At 38.4% G+C, this 18,405-nt stretch overlaps 1 protein-coding gene across 1 annotated transcript in view; it reads right to left on the bottom strand.

The window, feature by feature from the left end:
• The window catches only part of LOC310896699 (dermatan-sulfate epimerase), a 202,226-nt gene that overhangs the window by 40,656 nt on the left and 143,165 nt on the right, over positions 1-18,405 (bottom strand). The window contains exon 12 of the mRNA XM_083829313.1: positions 6,885-6,977. Within this exon, the coding sequence (XP_083685439.1) occupies positions 6,885-6,977 (93 nt within the window). The remainder of the gene's footprint in view (positions 1-6,884; positions 6,978-18,405) is intronic.

The following is an 18,405-nucleotide window of genomic DNA, read 5'->3' as shown; positions in this document are numbered from 1 at the left end:
TCAATGAATGGAATTTTTAAAGCTTGAATCCACCTATTTTATGGAGTCACCCGATATGTGGAAAGCCAAGCAGACAACTAAACAACTGCAGGAATTCATAAAAATGCTTAAAAGTTGCCTACTTTCCCTCCGAGCCCCAGAACTTGCGTTTCATTCTCCCATGTCTCTCTCTTCCTCCTGACGCTAGAGATGTGTCAACGAAAAAGGTGTGGCTTAGAGATTGCAGTTGAACGGTTGCTGAATCTCCATTTCTCTTCATAATCATCTCACTTTGGTTTGCTGCGAGCCAGTAACCGCCAAGACTCCAAGGTGGGATATTGGATCAAAAACAAACACAAACACAGGCACTAGAAACTCATTTCAGGAACTCTATTTACAGATAATGCTACTAATAATAACAAAAAACATAATAATGGAGCCCAACAACTATATATGCATACATATATATATATACATACACATGCTTTTTACAGTAATTTTAATATCACCTTAATTACAGTCATATTAATGGTTGTTATCAAATCTGTTTTCTGAAATTCACACAATTGTTTTCTGTTTACTTTTTTTTTTGTTACTACTGATCTAGAGATTTTCCTGCTTGCTGCCTAAAAGTGATGAGTTTATTTAACTGACATAAAAAACAACAACAAAAAAGTAGAAACAACCCCTCCCCCGCTCCTATGAAATGCAGATAATTCCCTGAATTCCTTGGGTTCTGGGTTCTCTGGTCATGGAGTCCTTGCCCTTATTTGCTGTCAGTTTATATGTATATATGAGTGGGCATTCATACCCTTTCTCTGGACAGCTTTGAGGGAGAAAACGGGCATAAAAGTTTTCTGCTGCTCTTGGTTTCCAACACTGTTGCAGCTGCTTCAATAGCAGCCCTCCAGTAGGTGTTTCTAAAGCGTTGTGCAGTATAAGACAAACAGTTGTTTTCTCTCCATTTCATAACATCATTTTCACAAAATTTATGGTGTCATCTTCTTTCTCCGGACTAATATAATTTGTAGATTGCTCAGCACCCACTTGAATTCTTAATGTGGGCCTGAGGCCCCAGGGAACTGTGGTGCAAGAAAACTGCAATTCTCAGGAACTATTTTGAGATATGGCAAGAAAAGAGTTACTATATTCACCTAGATACTTTTATTCTTCAGTGCTGGTGGAGCCTTTAAAAGTTGATATTTTAAATATAAATTTATTAAGCACATGGAGTCACAGTTTTCAGAGTTGCATTTGTGTTGTGACATAACAAGCCCTACTGAATGTTAATGGACTTGTTTTGTTTTCCCAAAAGATACCCTCAGGATACCACTCACAAATTTTGGACAAGAATATCTCTTTTTTTTTTTCCTTTTTTTTTTTTTTCCATCCTGTATACAGTGTAAGATATTTTGTGATTGTTTTCTTCACTCTTAAAAGGACCATAAGTTCTTCAACCCTTTAAGAGGAGAAGATCAAATTGAGTGTTTTATACAACCACTCAACATTTAGTAGTCAACTGGAAATATAAATGCCTTCCTGTCTGAGGGAACTGTCTCTGTCTGGGCCATCTGATCTGTGGTGGGTGCACAGCCTGCTATTCTACTTGTGCCGCTGCCATTTTGTGCCTTGCACCGTCTAATTTGCAAAAGGATGGAAGGCATAACATGGTTTTGAAGTGGCTCAGACGGTTTCTCACCTCAGTGCAAGTATTTAAAAGCTGTTATAGCCATGTGTGAGAGAACGACGTGTGAGCTCTGGCAGTGTGAGTGGGAAGCACGAGGGACTTTTAGCACAGTTTTGATTAAATCGGTTTAGCTACAGTGGGGGCAGAAGTTAGACGCGGTGATTCAGATGTTTGCCCTTCTGTGAACTGTGACATCTGGTCAGCTTCAAAACCTCTGTGGTCTTGCCATGCTTGTCAGAGAACTGCTGTGGGTACCCAGCTCATCCTGAAAAGATTTCCCTTAGACCTTCATTCTACATTCAAGAAAATGACTAGTCACGCTGGCCACAACACTAGTCCATTGACCTGCACACAGGAATCCCCAGTTTTTGCCCTGTAAAGGTGTTGGCAAGCTTTTCAAGCTGGACATCTCCAAGTCTGTTTAACTTCCTGGATTCCATCTTATTTTGGCCCTCATCCATGCTCAGATTTCAAGTAAGCATTTCTACTTATAATAGTTACGGAAAAGCAAGATTTGTTCCTTTCACTGAAATCTTTCTGAAGACAACCTCCTTTCTTTTTTTTTTTTTTTTTGTACATTTTTTTCTCTCCTGTGAGTCACTGTGGAGGTTTGATGTTGCGCTTACTATGAACTGCAGAAAACAGAGTTCCAGGAAACAGGACTGGTAACGGGATTGAGCCTTTTCCTGAGGGCCTGCGTGGCTGCTGGAAGGGGTGGTTCTTGGGTGGTTGCTAATAACCAAAAAGGTTGTCTGTGGCTGCAGCATTATCACCATTTTTGCATAGTACTGTCCTTATTTCTAAACCTTACTTTCTGAGGAACTTTCTCTGCTATAAAACATCAATATTGTGTACAAAAGCACGCTTTACATTTACTGTATTTTTGTTCTCTGTGGTGGCAAAAAAACATTGACATTGAAGGTCATCCATTATGTTATGACTGTTGGCACCTCCGTAGAAATCTATATGTTCTTACACTCTGCTGCCATCTGACTTGATATGATTTAATGTATGTTTGGCCCCAGGAGGAAAGACTTAAAAGCTGAAGCTACAATATTTACTTGGTATGTGATTGGACAAGTCACAGCCAAGCACTTTTCAAACAACGCCACTGTGAGGAATGTAGAATCACATTGATAGTAAGAAAGGATGATTACTAATTTATATTATTCCACACAGTTAGAAAATGTGACTGTACAACCATAGGAAAGAGAACCCCTCCAATGCCAGGCTGGAAACAATTTGTTTTGATAGGGCAATAGGTGTTGGCCCTACCCCACGCCTCCCTCAGGTTAGATTAGGACTCCTGGGAAGAAAACCGAGTCTTCTGCAGGAGAATGACGTTTCACAGGAAAACAGAAGTGAATGGTTTTGAATTAGAGCAGTCTCGGTTGTGGTATGTGGCAACTCAGCCTTTACTGAGGGTAGCATGGTCTGCAACCTGGTTGTGGCCAGATCTGACAAAGTCAGACGGAGTCCTTCCTCACCCCAGAAGACCTGCCCACTGCATACCTGTGTCAGAACCCCTCTTTTTGTGTTATCATGTCCCTGTTTAATGGTATTTCCCCAGGTAGGTTAGTTCTCTAGCTGTCATGCCCACCAGGGCAACATCTAGTTGCTACTTGCAGGTTTAAATCAGTTTTAGGATTGCTGCTTTCTGGTGCCTACCATCAGTGTGGTTATCTCAAGCACGACTTACCCAAGCAAAGAGATTTTACTAGGAATTCCCAGAGGAATTGCTCCAGCACTGCTGCCTTGGGCTTCGGGCAGCTGTGGGACTCAGCCAAGGTAAAGAGCCTCCAGCAGCCTCGGCGAGGCCCGTGTCTAGCAGTGCCCTGGGTCTACCACAGAGATAAGCTATCTGCATTTGTTTGTTTAACTTTTACTCGCTGGGGATTAAGAAGCCTTTATTTTCCAGGATCAAGTCCTGTTCAGGAAATGCTTACAGTGGACTCTGCTCTCTATCAAAGCAAAAGTTTCCTATAGGTACTAAAGGTATTACTTTATTAAAGGTATTAATTTATACCAGGTTTTGTTTGATTTATTTATCTGTTATTTTGAGTAGGTCAAGTTTGGCTTTGTTGGAGGCTGCAGCACTGACCTCTCCTTGCACTGATTTAGAATGACCTAGTCCCCCTTTTTTTCTTTCTGCTGTTCAGCTGTAAAGTAAATTCAGAAAACACACACACATATATATATATGTTTTTTTTCCCAGAAATAAATTCTCTTTATTTTAAAGTTACAACATGTACCAAAAGCAGATGCCAAAAGAGAATTGTTAGTCATTTCAGGTTTATGCCAAACTGTCTTTCAGGGCTATATAAACAGACATGTTGTGTTTAATGAATCTTTTCAACTTTATAGCTCCCTGCCAGGAATTAAGATACTTTTGCAGGCACTTCAGCCATCTTTCTGTCAATGGCCTCTCTCAGCAGAATCCAAGATAATATGTATGAGATTTTCAAGTCTTCAAATTGAAAAAGAAAAAAAAAAAAGAGAGAAAGAAGCAAAGGTCATGTCTTTGCAGTGTCTTGATCAATGTGGCCAGCTCTACCGATTTTCTGCCGTCAGCATTTCTTCTCGCTGGTCTCCGTGCCGGATCCATTCCCAAGAGCTGCCCAGTCGCTGCAGCACCAGTGGCCCTCCTGGACGTCCTCCGTTGCTGGCCTCCACTCCTGCAGTTGCTCAGGCAGCCAGGCCTCTCTCCATCAGCACTGCTGAGCACGTGGCAACTTTTCAAGCTGGTGGCTGAGTCAAAAATACTGGGACGACAAATATTTTTGCAAAGACCAGAAAAATTGTCTGGCTTGATGAAACCTTTTCATTCAACCTAAACAAAACTGTTCTGATTCATTTTGGAGGGCTTTATAATAAGACCTGTAATATCTTCTGAGACTCTTTAATAAGAGTCTTTAATAAGAGTCCTTAAGTACTGATTTCATAGGAACTCTGATTTTTTTTTTTTTGGCAAACACTTCAACAATTTTTCCTAACTCTTTCTGCAACCTCAGACACATGGAGTTATGCTTACAGTAGCCGTTTGTTGTTAACTTCTTTCTCTGTTAGTGAGTGATTCTTCTGGCAGGAAATATAAATGGCAAGTGACAGCATTGGACAGAAGTGGGTTCTGCCACTGCACAGCTAAATCTGAACATTTATTTTTGCTAGTAAGGTTTGTGTTCAGACTTAGAATCTGTCACCTTTCTACTAAAAAAAAAAAAAAAGTGAGATGCCAGGAATCAGGGACTTAGCTGGTTTTCATTTTTGTTAGGCATTAAATTTTAATTAATTTTCTTAAAAAAAAAAAAGGAAAAAAAAACAACCTCTAAAAATCAATTTCAAATTCAGAACAACAAAAGCATAAGGCTACACAATATTGGTTTGGACTGCAACCTGGTTAGAAATTATTTGCAAAGGATTACTTGATTCAGGTCAGAACTTCAAATGATGCTATAATCAGGGATCTGAGATTTTAATCTGAGTCTTTCTCTGCTCTGTGCAAATCATACCCTTATGTTGAGACAGATTTGTGGCCCAAGATGTTGATGCTAATTGAAATATTTCAAAATAAACACAAGCATTTTACTTATTGTTACTTTCTTAAGTCAAACATTTTCAGCCTACTGTTTATGAGGAGGAATGACACTTTCATTTTCCTTCCTCACCCACCTTGTTTAAAGAAAATTTTGCTCAATTTTTCTTTCCCACCTGTTTTATTTTTCCCTTTTGAAAAACAATGCTAACTGTTAGACTGGAAAAGTTGCATATCACTCATAAGTATGCAGGAATTTTAAAACAACATCCCTATATAAGTGAAACAAAGGTAGGAAAATATATGGATACAAAGACTGGTGTCTCTGAAATGAGGCAGAATGGTGTTTGTGTCTGCTTCTGATACAAAATACTTTAACTGGTGAAGCTGCAAAAATAGTGACCTTTGATGACACAAGTTAGGAGTTACTACAAGTCAAATACATTCTGAGAATTTTATGGGCCTAAGAAAGTAACATCTTATTGTGGGCTTTTCTTGAAGCAAAGAAAAAAGTTTCTGTGCATTGTTCTTTAAACTTGGAGGGAAATGAATTCAAAATTTTGCCACCTTAGTTTTCCTGGACCAAACTGCTGACTAAGCAAATGTGTTGGACATGTTTTTGCACCAGTCAGCCTCTGCTACATGCCAAAGGTTCCCTGATCAAGACGTTGGAGAACCATGTCTTTGGAGTGAATCCACAGAGAACAGGATGCCTGCTTGTCTAAATGAGCTGATAAGAAAACACATATTCAGCCTACGCCTTGAGTGTCTCTTCTCTTCTGGGCTTAGGCTGCACTTAGCAAAGGCAGATGGAGGCAGCTTGGTGCTCTATCCTTCCTACTCCTGGAAGAGTTTTCCAGAAAGGTGGAAAATATGGGTTTGAGGCCACTCCAGCTGAAAAGGGTACTGTACATGGGTTTCCCTTATTCTGCAGAACAGCTCTGACATTGAGGTACTGGAGGCTAGAGAAGGAGGAGTCATGTAGAGAATATTACTGCTGAAAAAGTGGTTCGGCACTTTCAGGAATACAGAGCATGAGCCCAAGGTTTTCAGGACTATAATTCTGTATTTAGCTGCCAAAATTCCATTCAAGTCTCTTTTCGGCTACGGTGCGTCTTTCTCTTCGGGCCTCGGTATTTCCACACCTCCAAGAACAGTCACAGTACTTTTCTTCTTTATTCAGATAGCGAGAAAATAAGTTCATCAGAGCTTGCAAAACATTGATCTACTGTGATAACCTGGGCTCTCCAGTGTAACTCTTAATGGGATATGGTTGAGGGTCTAATTTCATGTCTTTCCTGGGACTTACAGCAACAACAACACCACCTTGAATAGCCATAGCACAGAAAATATCCTTGAAAATTTAGAATGTAACTTGGGACAAGTTATTAACAGAATATTTCTCTTAAAGCATTTGGGCAGTGCATGGAAAAAGCCAGTAACTGTGTTGAAAGGTAGTGGTGGTAAGGGGATTTACAGTGAAGTAGGCATTGCTCACCTGTCCCAGCTGGATTAGAGAAACAAGGGAAACACAAGTCTACACAGCAGTCTGCTTTAATCCATCATTCCATTTTATGAAGCATCAAACACCATTTTCACCAATGAGCACTTGATAGCAGTTAAGAAAGGACCACAGGGTTATTTAAGAAAAGCCAACAACCTATTTCATAGTCACTGACTCCTCACTTGTCAGCAGGGCTCGTGGAGGGCTTGGATAGTACCCAGCAGTTCCTGAGCTATTTGAGGAAAATCCTGTAAATCTATAATCCAGTGGTAAATCTGAAAGATAGAAATATACCACATCTGATTAGCAGCACAGTCCATATCACATAAAAAATAAGCCTAGAGTGAACAGCAGTGTTTCTTAAGCCCTTGAGCTCTTTGCTTACTGGTATTAGAACTCAATCAGATTGCATGATTACATATTTATTTGACATCTTCAGCTGTCCAAAGACTTTCAGAGTTTACTCAACTGCAGTAAAGGATATTCATCTCCTTCATTGCTGAAATAATGTTAGTCATAGAAAATGATTAAAATGATTAGACCAATGCTTAAAAATTAAACAAAATTCTTCATTAGCCTAGATGGAATTTTCCCACTAAAACAGTTGCAAGTTCTTCAAGTTACCTTCTCTTTTATCTCAGCAGTCTACTAATGAGGGCTACATTTAAACCTTTTTATTTTTTTTTATTTTTTATTTTTATTTTGTGTGTGTATGTGTTTGACTATTGTAGCAAGATTCCCAAAAGGCACCCACTCTTGGACTTTCTTGCCGTCCACTGTTAACACCATCATTTTGTGTCAAATGTTCCTAGAAATGTGCACTTGTAACTCGGCATACTCATCACTTCCAGTCCATAAAAAAAACACTGAATGTATTTAAACAGTTCTGAACAGTCAAAGCTTTCTTTTCTGTAGCTTTTTTATTTTTTTTTAAAGTCTTTACTGCCAGCAGTGACCTCCCCCTCTTCCCTTTATAGCCAGGAAACTGATACTTTTCATACTTACCTCTTATTCAAAGCTCAAGAAACCAAATTAAAAGACACACATACACACACAAATAAAACTTTATTTAACTATATTCAACAGTTACCCTCCTAGTAAATGAAAAAAAAAAAAAAAAAAGCATAGCTCCTTGCTAAGACTGATCATTTTTTGTTTGTTTGGTTGGTTGTTTTTTGTTTTTTGTTATTTGTTATTTGGAATACATTTGGGCTGATGGTATCCAGTTACTACATGCTATAAGTTTTTTTGCACTAAGCTGCTTTTGTGAAACAGAAAAATACAATCTTAGCAGTTTCGGCAGAAACAACAGGAAGTTTAGCTCTGTTTCACCAGCAACTCAATGCAGACACCAGGTCAGCATCCAGATCTGCAACTTTAAGACCATATTAAACACAGCTAAAGCAAATAAATCAGTATTTAGATTCAGCTGATATATCAGATACTGTCTGGAATAAAGTAGGAATGGGAGGAGAGTTGATTGTAAGTGAATTACGCTTTATTAAGTGGGTTACTTCAACTTGTCAAAGAAGTACATTATCTCATTTGTCTTAGTCAAGGGATTCTCTAGAGCCCTTTCTGAGCACAACAGAACAGGCAGATGTTTTCTAGCCTACTGAGGGCCCAGTGATGTTACCAACTGCTGAGTCTGTATAAAAAATAAATGCCATACAATTATTCTCTTAAAAAGGCTTTCACTATCTTTTTACACTAGCAGTCTGGAGTCTCTCAAGAGTAGTTTAAGCAAAGCACCATAAATGGGCCAGATGAGCTGCAGGTTTGCTTATGTTGAAGAATCACAGAATCACAGAATGGTTTGGGTTGGAAGGGACCTTAAAGACCATTTAGTTCCAACCCCCCTGCCATGGGCAGGGATGCCACCCACTAGATCAGGCTGCCCAGGGCCTCGTCCAACCTGGCTTTGAACACCTCCAGGGATGGGGCATCCACAACCTCTCTGGGCAACCTGTGCCAGTGCCTCACCACTCTCTGAGTAAAGGATTTCTTCCTTATATCTAATCTAAATCTAAGAAAGGAACAAATTGGATCAAAATGGTAATTTTGTTGATATGTCATGGTAAACTAGCTTTAAACAATCAGCTTAAACACTGAATAAATTATATATACAATGCACAAGACCCCAACAGAGAATAATCACATTTTTACATATTCAAAACCCAGTCTGTCCATTTAAATGTTTTTGTCTGAGGAAGATGATTTTGGAAAATGAATGGAAGGTATCCATATTCAACAACGTTGTCTAAGGCATCACTGAAAGTTATGTGAAGCATAAAACTGATACTATTCTTCACCCATTAAGCAGATTTTATGTCATAAACGTAGGGAAATCTTCCTGTATTTCCAGGTTTGTTTTTGTCAGTTATTTCATTTGCTGCATCTGCTGCACCTGTTTTGCCCCTGAGTATGGAACACTTCATACTATTGCTTTATTTCAGTGTGATATATTTATGAAAAAGCCATAGACTGATCCAGAAATATGTACTTGGAGTCCTAGTGGCTATAAATAAAACACAGTGAGGAAGAAAGACAAGTAGACAGGGAAAGAAAAAAGAGGAATTTTACTGGGGATATGGAAAATTTATGAAAAATCCAGAAAATGTCATTGGTAAAGAGTTCTGTAAGCTCTTTTAAAGTAAGTTATTTGAAAACTCTGCAACTGCAAATAAATTGCTGTTGCCTTGGAAGGCAAAGGTCTCACGTGAATTGTACATGAAAGCTCAGTCCAACTTCTCTGGACGTAAGTGGCAATCGTAACACTAGTTCCAGCAGTACTGGCTCATCAACAAGGAACTACAGTAAAGGTCTTGAGTTTGCCTCCTGGACATTTGTATTTTGCAATTCAATTTGTATCGAGTTTTATTTTATATTATCACTGATGACACTGAGAAGAACTGAGCATCTCAGTTTTGCTAAACTGAAAGGCATGCATAGGCCACAGCTTAATACAAAAACAAAACAAAACAGCATTTGATAATAAAACAAATCTCAGTTAAAACAACAACAACAACAACAAAACAACAACAAAAAAACAAACAAACAAACAAAGCCCCAAACAAACAGGTGCTTATTTCCAAAATGACTGATTTTCTAGTGGTTTTGCCAGTAAATTTCTTCAGGTTCTGCTACCATACATACTCACAACTGCTGCTGTCTTGGCAGACCTTTACACTTTGGCACCCCCTTCTTATCCAGCCCTGAGGGAGAGTTGTAAATTAGGAAGGGGCCACATACCCAGTCCTCTCTTACATACAGTGGGGCTCTGATCAGTGCTAACCTACATTGATAATGGAATCAGCACAGAATTCATCTACTATTGCTGCTCACCTAGGAAAACAAAAATCAAACCCAAACAAACTAAACAGATTGAGGTTGGAAGAAAGAACTAACTGACTTTACCCAAAGAGACTGGGTGGGGACCTAAATCCTGGAAATTTTCTGTCATATGTTGGTAATTCCACAAGCCACATTTTGTTCCTAAGACAAATAGAATACTCACTTTTGGAGCCAAGCTTCCTAAAAGCCACACATGGAGGTTCTCAAGGTCTATGTTTCTTTCTATATCTACAGCAATTTTAGTTACTAGATGTAGCCTCCTGAATTTCTTTGCTCCCACTCCAGAGCCTGAGTGCAAGTGAATGATGAACACTGGTTGGTTGCCTTTGCAACCTTCAGGCAGAGCTCCTAGTGTTTTCCAATGGCTTGGGCAGCGTTCATGGGTTGCATGCCTAGCCTAACCACAGAAGGTCACCAAAGGACTCCTGCCCAGCCCTACCTTGCTTGCAGGACTCCAGCAGCCCTGGTGTAAATAAAATGTCAATGATGACATTTGAACAGTAACCACTGCCAGGCCAATTCCAGTTACTAAGATGCTGTATTCCAATTATTAAGATCCAGCTATTAAGTGACATCAATTACAACAACACTGTGCTCTGATGCTTATGCATATCCATATTCACACATGTACCTAGGTGATATGGATAGATTTATTTCATACTTATTAAGTTGACAATGTCTCAGTGTCTGTGTGCTATTTGGTTAGTGTAAGCCAATGATTGAAAGCCAAAAGCTTTTATTGGAAGAAAAATCAGAGTTGTAGCCACAAGGAAGGAAGAGGAAACCACAAGAAGAAGGGAAAATGTAATATTCTAGATGAGTGATCAGGAAAATATTTGAGTAACTGACTGGAAGACAACTATAATCTAATCCAGACATAGGCCTGCTTGATAAACTCAGTACTCACGTCTAATCTTTTTTTTTTGAGATTTCCTTGAACAAATAATACATGAAACAAATATAATCTCAACTAAGCTCTTTAGGTGGAAGATATTTTTTCCAATTAAAAGCACAGTCCAAGACTGAAACAGATTTCTCCCAAAACACACAGAAGAAATGTCATCAAGCATTTCGCAATATTGACCAGCAAAAGGAGAGCAACATTTTTTAATCGTGACACCATAGCAGCGTCCCCGTGACGTGTGCGAAGCCCTGCAGAACTCCCCACTCCCCTCTCTTCTTGGAGGTCAGTCAGCAGGGCTGGAGCCAAACGCTGCAGAAACCTCATAGTAAACAGGAGGATTGTATTCTTAACTGAGTCCAGATATGTTCTCCTGATTGTTACCAAGGAAAAGACACAGGAAGGAAAACAAAAACCTCTTCAGCGATACCCGAGTTTTAACTTTAAAAATCTTTAAACTGCTTAATGGCGGCAAATGTAAAAGAGAACACAGAGCTCGACGACATGGCTCAGCATGCAGATGGTATAGCTATAGGCGCACATCATCAACCAGTATTAATTCTCTTGCTTTTACAGGAATTCCAGTAATTTGCACTAGCTTAGAAGCTTTGCCATAAAAATTTTATTGTATTTTAAAATTGCTGTTGAAGAAAAAGGAAAATACTTTTTTCTTATTGATAATAATTTCTAAAATAATTTCTTAACAGAGGAATAAGCACAACTGCTGCAGGTGAACTGAACAGTTTGGTTGTGCTGTCAAGTAAACTACTCTGTGACTTGCCACCCTATACCTATAGGTATATACCTACAGTTTACCTATAGGTAAACTGTAACAGGTATAAGGTCTTTTTAAAAATATTAAGTATTTCTATCTCTTGACCTATTTGTATTTTATAATAATCAAAACAGCACTTGCAGCAAGACCTGAGTATGTGAGGGAGGGAGTGTACTAGTAACAAAAAGAAAAAAAAAACAAGGTCACAATTATATTTATCAGATAGCAGCTATTTTTAGCAAAATTTCCAAGGCTGATTTTCCTAAACAGGAGATCAGATGTTTGCTGTATTAACATAACGCTCCCCCAATCCTGAAGTCAGAATTCCTTCTACCAGTTACATGAAAGTCACTGCTGCTGTTTGCGTGCTCTGTGACTGAACAGTTAGAGAGGAGGAAGAGGAAGAGTAGGAGGGAGAGCATCTCTGCGCATCTTTGGGAAATGGGAGGGCTGGCAGCAGAGGCATGCTCTGGAGAAGGAAGGTGATAAAACTGCTGAGTTTGGAAATAGCAGGCACTTGCAAAGGGCTATGTGAGCCAGTGCAGTTTATTCCTGAGCATCTACGAATAAAGACTAATACTGATATTAGTGAAAGTGCAGATTTGCTGCTTTACTTGCCCCCATTTAAGAGTTTTTGCCAACACAGGTGCACTGGTTGAAGACCATGCCTGCTGCTCTGTCAGAGGACATTTATAGCACGCCCTTGGCCTAAAGAAGAGCTGTGCTGCTACCCAGGGTTATTCCTGGTTGCTGTTTTGTCTCATCTAATGTGGAAGATAGTGAACCTGGAGAAATTACTGGTGGCCAGCTGCTGGGAAATGTGAAGCAGAAGCCTCACTGGCAGAGTGTTGGGGAGAAATCAGCAACATGGTGCTGGAAAGACCTTCCCACCTTGACTGTTGTGATTGCTTGTGGCATGTAGTTTGACTGCAGTCTTCTGAGGAGTAACGATTTATGTTTGGGTCAACCTTATGGCTGAGGGACGTTGACCCCTGCTTGAGCAAAACTGATGTGCGCACAGCATGCACTGAACTTGCATCTGAGCCTGGTAAAGTCTGCAGGGAAGAAAAACCTTAGAAATTCCTTTGCCATTGTTTGTTTTAGTTTAAACGGTTAGTTTTGGAGATCCTTTGACAGAATAGTCCTGTGTAGTTCTTTGTTTGATCTGGAAGTGATCAAAATATTAGACTATAATATTCTTAACTACCTAGATGGAGACAATCTAAAAAAACCCTAAGAGAACACCAAGATCCCACTAGCAGGTGTTAGTCTTTTCCTAAAAAGTTCACTTAAATAATTTGTTTGAACGACTCATCCTGGACGTACGGCAGGTGGTAAGGGCTTCTGTGGTAAGCCAAAGAAGGTAGCCTGAAAACAAGCAATTGTTTGACAGTACAGGCATTTTTGATGAAGGAAAAGAACTAAGTTGCATTTTAAGACTGTAAAGGCATGAGAGCTATATGAAGATAAAATGTGGTGATGATAAGCCAATGTACTTTCATTTTGAGGCAAATGCTGTGATCAACCTCACTGTCTGTATTTGGATTAACGTTCTCATGTTTCCCTCTCCTGTAAAACAAATGGTTTCTTTCCCTATTTTTTTTTCCCTCAGGATGGGTGAAAAACATTGCTTTCCTAAAGGTAAAAAGCCAAACAAATACACACATTAAGCTTTTTAAGCAGTGAAGACAAAGCCTACATTGTTCTTTTCAATGTATTTCCATCTTAATCCAGAGGGAATAGGTTAGGCAACAATCCAGGGTACATAAAGGTTTCCAGCAACATTTTTCTTTTTCTAATATATATGTGAGATTGCAGGTCATGTAAAATTCCATTCTAGTCAAAGCAGTCTTTCAAATACTTGGTAGCTATTTGCACTGTTTTCCACACTCAAAAATTAGCAACACTTTGTATTACCATCTGTGTTTTTAAAGAAGCAACCTAAAACCACCCCATAAGCCTGCGATCTAGTCAAGACCCAATTATAGCTTTAATGTCAGCCTGCAAATGAAATTATGCTGCTTGAGTTGAAGGATAATTTAAAAGTAGAAATGACTGAGTGGTTCCCCCTTTCTTAATGAGTTGCTCATGAGTTTTCCCTTTAATCTTTTAGAGGTGGCTGTGCTTTGACATCTCATGGAGCAGAATAGGGATTGCAGGAACATTTCTGTCAGTTATTGGCTAGGAAGTAATTTTTTGGGTTCTGCATGACTTGACACAGCCTTCAGGGCACAAGTCAACACACCTTTCTGGGAGAGCAAGGAAGGGCTGACCAAATTGTAATACGGTGAAAATTGTCCTTTCAATGTTTAAAATTACTACCAAGAAATTTGATTAATTCCTTTGTGAAAGCTGTTCTCAGAACCTTTGGGGAATGCTGGGTCCAGAAGACTTTCTAAAAACTATCTCTGATTTACTGAATAATAATTTGTTACGGTTGAAATGCAGTTTATTGTTGATTTTGGTTATATTTTGCTGCAGAAAAAATAAATGCATTATATTTGTCTGTTGCGTTGAGTGTTTGTCTCTTAAATTGAGAACACTGAAACTAGTTTCCTGGAAAAGCTGAATCAGATTTAAATTATCTGATGTTTTTCAATTTACACACAGACTCAGAGCAAGATGCTGCTAGTACGTCTCTTCTCTCTAGTAAATTATCTTTGCTACCAATTTTTTCACTTGTGTCAAAACACCAGAACCAGAAGAAAAAAAAACAACAGAAATTGTGCTGTTATATGTCTAACATTTTTTTTAAAATGCACTTCTTTCATAAAAAGTGTTGTTATAAAAATGATCTTTGGGTCTTTTAATAGCAAATGATCCTTAGAGCAGCTAAGCCTCAAAGGAAGTTTGAATCCTCAAAGTATTTTGTTAAAGTCTCTAAGATACAGCATAGATACATTCTTACTTGAAACTGATAAGTAAAAGCATGGTTGTAAGTTATGGCATTAGGTATGAAAGGTTACTGATAATTAACATGTAATTTGTAATATAGATACATTCATATGTTTAAGTAAATTTTATGCCATTATTGTATTATTTGAATAAGTAAGAGTATATAATTATCCCTCTGATTACAGGAAATACTAATTTAATTTTAATAGGAGCTAGGTTTGACATTAAATGACATAATTTCAATGACAAAACATACAACTAATGTATTATAATATGGGTGATTTTTTTTTTTTTTTTTGGTTTTGTGTCAGTAATGATTACAAATGGTAACGCTCAGGATATATAAGTTATACATGGTTGCATGCTTAAATTCCTGACTTCCGTAGTAATAATAAATTACTCAAGGACATTGACCATTAAAAATGTGAGCTGAATGCAACTTGCAGCCAGCGTGCGATGGGCAGAACCATGTATCTGCGACACACACTTTGCCAGCTCCAGTGTCCCAGCCACAGCTGCCTTCTGCTTTCCATCGTGCAGATAATTTGCAACTCTAAGCAGAAACATGAACTCCTTTGCTATGGTTCACTGGCAATTTCAGCATTATATTTATACGGCAAGCAGACTGATGACTCAAACTCCTGCACAAGGAGGCAGGGCATGGGTCCATAGGCTTCTTTAAAGAGACAGCTTTGGCAAATTAAAGCAGAGATTTTTCTCTTGCATTATCCAATTGAAATAGCAATAAGGCATAAAGAAAAACTTACGTACCCCTATGGGCAAGATATGATAAGATTTCATATGGCTCACAAAACTTAAAGAAATGATTTATCCTCATGTGCAACATAAGCTTGGTTATCACATCTCCAAAGTGTGAAGAACTGTGTCCATGAGACATTTACTTTTGCACTAATTCTTTGAAATGCAACTGATTTGAACTGCCACGTTGCTCAATCTTCAGTTCTTGCTTGCAGTAATTTTTTAATGACAAACCTCACCGTTCAGAGGTTATGAGACAAGTTCAGGAACTTAGGTTAACAATCATGAAATTCAAAAAAAAAAGTTTTACTTGGGTTCTCCTTACCAGGATTTAGGACCCACTTTCTCAAGCTTTTCTTTGCAACAAAGGATAAAACAAACTTACCAGAATTCCCTCATAAACTCTAAAGCTCAACAGTTACTCATTGTAGAATTTTGTGAAGTGGGACTTTAAAAAAAAATTTCCAACCATGAAAAAATTCAAAGTAAAAGCTTGAAATACGCATATAATTCTTGGGATCACACAATCGCTAATCAAATATCAGTCTGAAATTATAGCACTGTCTATACTGGGATTTTACTGACTTTTTCTACAAAAACTTGCTCAGTAGCTAAAATATGATTTGTATTTGATATCCTTCGTAAATCAGAAGGATCTTCTGCGGTTAATGTTGGAATATCTACACGACACAGGACATATGTACACAGACATCTGGAAGCACATAAGCACATACGCACAGACATTTTTGATGAAAAGGCCACAGAGTAGCAGTCACCTGCTCCTTGAAGGTACCATTCGGGTTATGCAGGTATGACAGATAAGGGCACCTGCCTCTACCTGATTCAAATCAAACTTTCTGAAATTGAGGATAGTATATTAGATGCTGTTGTTTATACTAAATAGTTTATACTAAATTTTTTTTTTCCAGACATACCTCTACACCTTTCAATTTCCATCTGTGAGCTAAAATGTAACATTCCCATGGTAATGGATCCTGGTTTGGAAAATTTGGTTTACAATATCATTGTGCTTGAAAATGGTCAAAAACTGTGAGGAAGCTGTAAACAAGGAGAGATTCAATAGCAGAAAAGTGAAGAAACAGACGGACTTGTGAATGAGGCATTGAGAACAGGAGTAGGAGCGTTGGCTTCTAATATTTTATTAACCATGTTCTGTCAATATAATCATGAATTCCTCCGTTTTCAAATTCTTGAGAAAAACCTTCCTGCTTTTGAGTTCCTCAGCTTTCAAATTCTTGAGAAAAATCTTCCTGCTTACTGAAAGTGGGAAGGAGAATTAGGTCATAAACGAACTATGAAATATTCAGAAACCTTTCAACTTAGCTCATTTCCTCTTACTATTACAACAATATAGTGATAGTGCTGCTGTTAAACTTTTTAAATATCATCTTAATGTCAAGGTAATAACAATTTAAATGAAGAGTTTTATTTTACCTCTATCTGGTTCCCTTTCCAAACTGAGGAAAGTACACAGAACTTATTATAGAAGACTCTTTCTGTCCTTTAGGCAATTTTAATGATAAAGAAAATGTTGTTTTTCATGCCCAAGGAAAATGCCAATTCCTTTTCAATGTCTGTCAGGGTTGCTTTGATGACAAGCTGTGATGCAGTAATCTGCAATCCTACTAATATTTTGCTTGGTAGATATGTGATCAGATTTCAGAATTTCTGATACATCTTTGAATGCGACCCCCTTTTGGGTCAGATACTGAATTTTCAATTAAAGATGAGGACAAACATGTAGAAGAATAACTACATTTATTCAGCACAGAAAGCTAATGAAGAATGAACTGGATTATTTTTTTCACCAAGCTGTCGCTTTGCTAATTACACACACAGTTAGTGTATATGCTCTGTTATTTTATACTTTGAATGGTCAAAAACTGCAACAGCAGCATTCCCTGGGGAGCCCTTTTCCTACAATGCTCTTTGGTAAGTATCAAGTTGTTCCCTTTAGTTACATGTGTAAATTCTTTAGGTGAAACCATTAGAAGGCATCTGCACCAAACTCACAAGAGGCTGGTGAAGAAAGAGAACTCTAAAAGTTGTTTCTATTGCAATTTCTCAGTCCAGATATACAGCTTATTTTTATATATTTTTAACATACTTCCTGTATCTAAAAAAAATTGAAACAAGCTCAAAGAGCTTTAGTAACTCAAATTAATTTCTGATAATTCTTTCAAAAGAATTCTCATATGATTTTTGATGAAAACTCAGTGATTTTTGTAAAACACCACTAGTATTTACTTCTTTTGAATAATGTTGATTATTTTTTTGAATAATATTTTTCAATTAAGTTTGTCTGGAGAAGTAAATCCGGCTGTTCCTTAAGTACGGATACATATTGCATCCGAACAAGAGTCAAGTGTATTTTAAAGTTATCCTAGCAGCAATTGTTTGGCTTTCACCAAAGACTACTTCAGCTCACACTCTGTTAGGATACTTATTTGTACGTAGCCCAGCCTACTGCTTGTATGGACATCCAGAGCTCAGGTTGGACATTGCTAACAGTGAAGCAGCAGTGAGCCCACAACTCGAACAAGGTTGCTGAACATCTCCAGGAGCAAAGCAGCTGCTTGCCCACCTGTCAGCCAAAAGCTCAACCCGTATGGTCAGTGCAGCTGCACGTTTGAGCTCAAAGGATATTGAGGAAGGGTCTGTGTTTGTGCAGCTTGGCGGAGGGAAGTCCTCTGCTGGTGATTAAAATGCATGAATAGGAAAGGAAAAGCTGGGGCACATCAAACTCACATAACCCGTTTGAATCTCTTCTAGCTAGTTATTCCAAAATAGCTGCAGCTAAGCTTTGACTTAAAGCTGCAGCCAAAAACTTCAGGGCTTGGCAAAGCGGGGGCTCTAACTGCTTGCTGTGACAGGAGTGAAACAAGGTATTTGAGAAGAGTCAGGAATGCCTCAACATCCATAATAATGAACATCTGCGTTTAGCACAAACAAACAAGAAATACCTCTCTCTGTAAGATACCATAGATGTTCTTGTACA

Source organism: Anser anser, assembly GCF_964211835.1.
Source record: "Anser anser genome assembly, chromosome: 3".
NCBI classification, from domain to species: Eukaryota; Metazoa; Chordata; class Aves; order Anseriformes; family Anatidae; genus Anser; species Anser anser.
The sequence above is the reverse complement of the archived record's forward strand: the minus strand, read 5'-3'. Positions and strand labels throughout refer to the sequence as shown.